The following is an 8497-nucleotide window of genomic DNA, read 5'->3' as shown; positions in this document are numbered from 1 at the left end:
AGATATAAAAAAGACAAAGAGAAAAGATGCAGATTTTTTTTTTTTAATATTAACATTAAATGTATTTATTGGCCTGTGCTCCTCCCAACATATATTTCAACGGTTAAAAACCCATTTGATAAATACAAAACGTCAACCCTATATAGCATAGCAATGCTTATCTGCATTATATGGGGAGGGAAATGTGAACTGTGTGCGTGTGCGCGCGCGCGTGTGTATGTGACGGTGTGTGCTTGGCTCATAGGAGCAGAACTGCAGGAGGCTCTGAGTCAGGATTATAAGAGCAGAGAGACAGGAACAAGGCGCGGAGCTGCTGCTTCATCTTTACACTGTCTGAGAACTTTACACAGTCAGGGCTCAAAGGACCTCTGGTCATTTTTGTATGGAAAACGATTTGGAGTTCCATTGGATGGATTTGCACGATCCAAAATTTGAATTTGAATTTCGTACAGGGGAAAGGAAGTTTGATTGGATGTTGTGTGGTACTGATGAAGTTTTTGGAGGATTTGCGCTTTTTGGACTTTTGTGTCAGTGCCATGCAGTTAACTGTAATGATTTTTCAGGATTTTCTTTGTGAATCCCTGATGTAATTCTCCCCAAAGCGCACAGAAAAAAGCTGTAGCTTGTCATGGATTACCTCGCAATGGATAATATGACTATGGAGAATGGCACTTCGGTGCCGGACAATCAGACCCTGGGTGTGTGGACTGACTACACAGTCGAGTACAAGGTGGTCAGCGTGTTCTTGGTGTCCCTCATATGTGGGGTGGGGATCGTGGGCAACGTGATGGTTATACTGGTGGTCCTGACCACCAAACACATGCGAACTCCCACAAACTGTTACCTGGTGAGTCTGGCTGTGGCTGACCTGATGGTGCTGACAGCCGCAGGGCTGCCCAACATCACGGACGCACTGCACGGACAGTGGGTGTTCGGGTACGTGGGGTGCCTCGGGATAACTTATTTTCAGTATCTGGGTATCAACGCTTCCTCATGCTCCATCACCGCCTTCACCGTGGAGCGCTACATTGCTATCTGCCACCCCATCAAAGCGCAATTCCTGTGCACTTTAACCAGGGCGAAGAGGATCATCATGCTGGTGTGGACGCTCACCTCTGTCTACTGCGTCATGTGGCTCTTTCTGTCAGACACTAAACACTTGGTTTATGACAACGTTGTTCTTCTCAGCTGCGCCTACAAAGTGTCTAGGAATCACTACCTGCCCATATACTTCACAGATTTCGCAGTTTTTTACGTGCTGCCTCTCATGCTGGCCACCGTTTTGTACGGACTGATTGCCCGGATCCTGATTCTGAACCCGCTGCCCTCAGACCCCAGAGACAGCACCAAAAAGTGGAAGAAGGGCGCAAGTCAGGGGGGGAGGATGATGGGCTCCAGCTCCTCCAGCAGCACCACGGCTGCCTCCCGTAGACAGGTGGGACACTGTTTGTTCATTCACATTATCACCGTGTGCTCAATGTATTGGTACGTGTGTCTGCGCCCAGCTGCTCAACAGGTCAGATAAATATCTTCCAATCAGAGTCAGCTTTGAGTGATGGCATTCACCCCCTCAGGCTCAGCTTTAGAAAAACGTTATTTTGTTGTACAAAATAAATAAAGCAATTTGGGAAACAAATGCTATACTTGCCTACTGCAATTACAAGGACAGATTTTTATTAGCTCTATAAAATAGTCATCTACCTGCATGGGAGTGTAGTCTGAGGTGAAAACAAATATTGTTCATCCAATCGTTTTCCCCAACACTTGTATTGTAATTCGTTTGTCCTTGATAAAAACATGTAAAGAAGTGAAGTGTGACAAACTGAGTGTCCAATGTTGAAACAAAAAACAGAAATGAGCATCCAGCATTATAATTAAACCAAACAAGGGAAACTCCATGGTTGTGCTGTTTTTGTAGGATTTACAAATTATTTCCCCTATTCTCATGAAAGTGATGTGCAGATAAGCTTATGATTACTTATGTGTGGGATAAATCCAAACACAGGGAGCTTTACCGTCTGATAAACCAAATCAACAATAACATAATTGTAATTCACTCATTTCATATGCAGAGGGTAGTGCTGCTCAAATAGAGTAAACACTGCTGTAAGATAAAGAGCTTTTGGAAATGTTTTGTATTTAGTCCAGCTGGAGTCTCTGAATAATTAACATCATTTTTTATTAAAGTACCATTTTTATCAGGGATTGTGATCCAAACCAAACATTAGGGTGAAATATGTCGAAGTGCTGACGGCATCAAATCCTGTGTGAAATAATCCTAACATAGACCTGGTTTTACCAACCATTGGTACATGAACTCTGTTTGAAGCTTGAGTTTTGGTGACCGTATTTAGACAAGAGGGTGGATCCTGGTAGACGCAACAAACTTGTGTTATTAATTCTACACTGCCATGTTGCACAAGGAAGACAAAGAGAAAAGGGTGATTTTGATCGTTCGGCTATTAGGAATTTATTTCTTATGTATGAAATAAAGTAAAAAGCGAGGCCATCCTTCATGGCATTGATTAATTTTGGCCTTTTTTGGGAAGCAACTAAGTCTCCATCTGCTGACCATGAGAAGGAAAGTAGATTTAAGGAAATTTCCATTGGCAAAATACATATATCTATTTCTTTTGATTCTAAAGTCTTGCTAACTATAACAGAGGTAGAAGTTGAACTTTTTTATAACCATGTTGTGATACCACTTTGTATCTCCGCCAATACTCAGTACCAATCCAATGTAATAAAAAAACATATTTATTATTATTAAAGAGCTTAGACGTTTTATAATAACAATGCTGTAACCTCTGATGGGAAAAATAAACCTTTGTGGAACAAACTGTAGTTCCTCGACTCAGCACATGAGGTTGGAGGCAAAAGCCAGTGATTCCCATCAAGTCCCATGTTAAGATGTCTATTTTTAAAGCAAAATAAACATGGTTACAGCCTTGTCCAACAAATGTTTTTGGTGTCAATATTCATCCATTCGTAAAAACTAGCTGTGTTCTGATTGTATTATCATCATAACTTACGCTCAGCATCACCATTGTTAAGCTTCAAAACATCTCTTCAGGAATAAGTATTGTGTGATGTCACTGGGACTACTTCCATGTTTTATGCAGTTGAAAAACCCTGTATTGCAACACTCCAACAAAACTTGTAAAACACGGTATGTAAAATCCGCCGCCAGGGTGCTCTCAATCAAAACAATAACAAAAGATGACATTGAAGCGTCATGATTTCCATCTTTTAATAGCTTCTATGGATCAGTCACCTTTGAATATTGTTTGTGTTTATGAAGATACAATAAATAGTACTATATTTTTTACTTTAAAGGACACAAGTTCCTTACACAAATTGTATTTCATCCCCTGTAACAGCGTCGTTCTTCATTAAAAAAGAACTTCAAAGACCTCCTACTTGTAAAGCTAAAACATAATCTTCTAGAGACACTGCAGTAAACAGACAGGTTGCTAGCAGAGGTAGATGTTTTTTTTTTTTTTTTATCAGATTAGTGGGAGAAGCCTTGCTGGAATGACAAAGGGTGTGGTACCCTGAGGGAGCTTCATGCTCTATCGGTTAGTTTAATCAGTTAACCCAGAGTCAAATAGGCTCTGAGCTTTTTCTCCATCAGTTTGGTTTGTTTTGTTTCTCTAAAAAACACAAACACACAATCACATGTTTCTTGAGGTCAGCAATAAACACGTCGCTTACTGAATTACCTATAGGTCAGGGAGTAATGAGGATCCAGGATTAGGTGTTTCACTCAATGATGACACCACCAATACCCCTTTCCAATCCAATTACACTCACCTAAATTTTTATAGACAAGATTCACACCAAAAATATCCTCTGGTAATTATATTAACAAATCCAAGCATTGTCAGGTTGTGTATTCAGATTTAAAAGCAGCTGATCTGAATAATTTAAAAGGTTTTATCAGAAGGTTCCATTACAAATTCTTAACATGGTTGGTTTTTAAAATATTGGGAATCAAGCAAAAACGGCTGTAACATACTTCAAGGTTAATTGTATTGATTATATCAACTTGTTCAAAAAGAGTTCAGTATGAGTGAATAACAGAAATATATATATTTTTTACCCTTATATAATGAAAACATTATTCTCACTGTTTCTTTATAATTTTAGCCTTAATGATCAAGAAAAAAAAACATGACATTGTTATTTTGGAGAATTACAAATCCAAGTTCTTTCTGCAAAACAAAGCATGAAGTAAGTCTATACATTTCTCCCTTTGCCTTGATTTTGGCATGATTCATTTTTTTCATTTTCTGCAAAGTTAACTTTAAGCAGTTAGATTTAACTGACATTTTATAATGTTAAAGATGTAAGACTTAATATTAGCAGACAACTCGGCTATTGATACCTCTTACTGAATAATCAACAGTGACTCTATTCTCAGAGTTTGAAGCTGCAATTGATCTTTGACAATTCAGTATTACAGGAGAGACACTTGCTGTACTAGTGGTCAGATACAGTACACTATCGAAGTACAATTAAAAACAACCTTGGCATTCAGTACATTCACTCTGTCCCAGAACATTCGGTCTTTGGACACTGGTCTGCTCACCATTCCGAACACCACCTCCAGACTGTGTGTCCCCTTAGGACCCCACTCCCTTTAACTCTGTCAGGAGATATCAGCAATGCTGCATCCTTGGACATTTTCAAAACATTCCTGAAAATCTGCCTGTTCAACTCAGCATATCGTTATCTTGGGCAAAAATGACTATCATTTTTATCTTATTTACATATTGAGCCATTCATTTATTTTCTTGTGTTGTTCCTTGAAATGTGCTGTATGAATCCAAGCTACTGTTATTATAACTTTTAAATATACCCCTGTATTTTGTGACCACGACTGCATTTGGCTCTATTCCATGCTGTCACTGGCTCACTTGAAAGTGACTTAGAGCCCCTAAAACAACACAGGAGGCTTCTCTTATTCTTTGCTGGCTCCTCTTAAGGGTCTGGAGTAGCTCTGGCTTCTTTTTGCAAAAGTTCCTCCAGGCTGGTCAAACCTGTGTCTTCTTGATAGAAACTTTTGGGTCTTTGACATTTAGGTCAAATGTTGACCTTGTCTTGAGCAATATATTATGGATGTTATTGGGATACATCACAAGTGGTCTTTAAACTCTTATGTATCCTATGGGGAGCTTTTTTTCCCAACATGGTTACAGAAATGAAAAATGTTTTGACTCAATTTGCACAACCTAATTGTCTGATATTCACGTGGCTTTTAGCATGTACAAATCTGGCTGCAACCTATCTAAATCTCGGCTAAAGAAGGGCTTCCTCCTCTGTCGTTGTTCCTCTGATATATGAACCCTCACACCTCCAGTCACACCATCAACACTTGAGCGGCAATGTAAATAAAATGTTTATAAAACATACTCAAGCCAAGTGTTCCAGTTGAGTTGCAGCTGCGAACACTGACAATATAAAATATGCTATTTGGTAAAAAAACAAAAAAAACAAAAACAATCTTAAATCCTGAAGATTTCAGACTGTCTATAACTGTGGGGGGAGTTAGGGGGTTACTGCAGGTCACATAATTCACTCACTCACAGTGAATGTATTTATTTAGGGTGTAGCCAAATTAAACTGAGCCACCTCTAGCATATACCACTTGGCAAAACACAAATGGATGCCAATTTCCAATGCAAGAGCATTCCCCATGTCAGTGAATACTTTCAACATGAAGCAGAAACAGGACATGTTCAGGGTAAAGGTTGAAATGATGAAAAAAAAAAATTGAGGCAGATTACAGTGATGGATCATGTTCTGTAAAACCATCCAGTGTGGCTGAATCCGCACAAACATTTTGGAATGACCATGAACAATGAATGTCCAAACAAACACATTATAACAGAAACTAACAAAATTATATCTCCATCTCGCTTTTGATTAATATAGTTACAGGCAGGGAGGTGGAGTTCAGGCAAGTCTCTAGTCAAATGGCAACGTGCCCAGCTGTCAGTAAAGTTGATCGCACCCCAAATTCAGTAAATTTAGGCTTAGACTCTTTGCCATACTTTTCAATCAAAAACAAATGAGTTTGCAGTGTCCAGCAAAAAATCAGATATTGATACCAAAATGTGTTTATGAAACCATGTTTTATATGTTTATTTCTGTTTTTAAAATATTCATTTGTCTGTTAAAGAAATTGTAAGCCATTCTTTAAAAGACAATAGTCTTCAAAATGTATAAAAACATGCCCTAATTTTCAGCAGCTGCTTCACATGCTGATAGTAACATCATGAATAGTATGAAAGTATTTCACTTTCAGGCTCCATGACGCTAAACTTGAGAGCATCTAACTGCTGAGTCGTGACTTGTTACACAGTCTAAATTGATGACATTTATTTATAATCAGCGATATAGTTGTTCAATAAGTAGTAAAAGGGGCTTTTACAGGACACTTGAGGAACTTTGATTTTCTTGTACATTTGCATTGGCTTCATTCTTTTATCTTGGGGGTTGTTGCTTGGTATTGTATATTGAAAGATCTGCTTCTGAAAAAGTGGCAACGATAGTTAGTTTCAACAATTGGTTTTAATTCTATGAATTATCCAGCTGACGGCTTTGGGAGCAGGCCTTTTCAGTTTTATTTAAGACAATTTGACATTTCAAAATCCCATTCAGCTGCTTCCTATTCTGGTTCATAGTGTTGTTCATCCAGGTTGACTGTCAAACTGTCAGGACTTACTGGGACTGTTCAGTAGGATAACGCCAGTGTTACAGTTATTTATAACACCTGCATTTTCTCTACTATGACAAGTGAAAAGTATGTTTTGAAAAGAGCCTTTACTCCACATGTCTTGAACAGCGGCCCACACTACAAAGACTTCATGTGTATGAATTGCAATTTAATCTTCAATGGTCTATCAATTTTTCTGTGATTTCATTATTTTCTGACACATTTTTTTTTTTTTTTTTATCAGGTGACAAAGATGCTAGCTGTTGTTGTTATCCTATTTGCCTTGCTTTGGATGCCCTATCGGACGTTAGTGGTGGTCAACTCCTTCCTGGACAAGGCCTACCTGGACACATGGTTTCTGCTCTTCTGCCGACTCTGCATCTACTTAAACAGCGCCATCAACCCAGTCATCTACAACGCTATGTCCCAGAAGTTCCGCGCAGCTTTTAAGAAGTTGGGTCACTGCGGTCCTCAGCGGATGGAGAAACCAACATCTTACAGTGTGGCACTAACCTACAGTGTCATCAAGGAGACGTCCAATGGGGAAAGTCCAGACCACTTCACTACAGACATAGATGAGCTAAACACACCAACAGATCAGTACTTACCCAACAGCATCTTACCAAGTGCCAAGAAGATGCCATTCGAGAAGCCTTCTTTACCTGAAAGTGATGTTGAAGCCTAATTAAAAACAAACGTTTCCAGCAAAGAGGATTGCTGAGATTCTGACAGCTGCTGTATGGATTCAGCTGCCCATGGGACATATTAGATATGTGTTAATTCAAAGTGTCCAGACACTTCTTATGTAATAATATTCAGCTTCTTCTCTCTGAAATGGTTTTTATTTGGTAAGACAATTTTCTTACTGCCAAACAAGATGCTATGAAATGAGCTGACATGGGCCTTATTTGTTTTGTTTTAATAAAACAACTCAAGCCTTCATGAATCTACAGGTTAGATTATACAGGTTATTAATACAGCGAAAGAGCAGGTATTCAAATTCTGCAGAGGCGCCTGTGCTTTTTGTCTGAAGAAGAAAGACACAAATGGATATGTGCGCTACCTTAAAATGTAAAGGAGGAAGGTGCATGAGAGAGCAGTTATTGTCACATCATTAAATTTGATTAATACTTTGGTTGAAATATTCCCATCCAAGCTAAATCCTCTTCCCTGTCTGGTCTAAACAGAAACAGACCTTGTCAAACCAAAGACACTTAACAACATGAAATCAAGACATGTATATCATACAGCTGAGTATAGCTTATATAGCATTGAATATATTATTGTTCATTAATGTTCTGATATCATAAAGTACATTTTGGGTTACTAAATCATTCTTATTTCCAGAACCACACTTTTTACCAGTATTTATGCAGGTGCAGTCAAAGTATCCTTTTTCAATTAGTACATTGTTATGAATTAACTCAAATATTGTGTCCGTATATATTGCCTAATCCCACAGTAGTGTGCAATGTTTACAGCCATGGAGTGTATATCGGTGAGGTTTTGTTTTTTGTTTTTAACACTATCATGAACTCATGTTTAAGGCTGAACTTGGTTCTTTGTGTCCTCTTGCTAACTGTATCCACAATATTTGTTTGTGATTGACTTTAACTTTAATTTACCCAGCGTGTTGCTAATTACGATGTCCTTGCAACTTCTTAAACCAGATAAAAAGTGATAGCATGTAATATATGAACTGACCTCTTCAATGGTACAGTAAAGCACCTCTATGTGAACAGTGCTTTCTCTGTAAAAGTTACACAAGTGATCCAT

At 38.5% G+C, this 8497-nt stretch overlaps 1 protein-coding gene across 1 annotated transcript; it reads left to right on the top strand.

The window, feature by feature from the left end:
- The first annotated feature begins 266 nt into the window (after positions 1 to 266).
- trhra (thyrotropin-releasing hormone receptor a) lies at positions 267 to 8229 on the top strand. Its single transcript, XM_079343404.1, has 2 exons — positions 267 to 1435; positions 6966 to 8229. The coding sequence occupies exons 1-2, from the start codon at positions 629 to 631 to the stop codon at positions 7404 to 7406; spliced, it is 1248 nt and encodes a 415-aa protein (XP_079199530.1). The 5' UTR covers positions 267 to 628; the 3' UTR covers positions 7407 to 8229.
- The last annotated feature ends 268 nt before the right edge of the window (positions 8230 to 8497 follow it).

The sequence above is a fragment of the Symphodus melops genome, assembly GCF_947650265.1.
Source record: "Symphodus melops genome assembly, chromosome: 5".
NCBI classification, from domain to species: domain Eukaryota; kingdom Metazoa; phylum Chordata; class Actinopteri; order Labriformes; family Labridae; genus Symphodus; species Symphodus melops.
The sequence above is the reverse complement of the archived record's forward strand: the minus strand, read 5'-3'. Positions and strand labels throughout refer to the sequence as shown.

Coding starts and splice junctions, on each gene's coding strand:
- trhra (XM_079343404.1), top strand. CDS start 629: ATGGATTACCTCGCAATGGATAATATGACTATGGAGAATGGCACTTCG. Junction 1,436..6,965: donor CGGCTGCCTCCCGTAGACAG/GTGGGACACTGT, acceptor TTTTTTTATCAG/GTGACAAAGATGCTAGCTGT.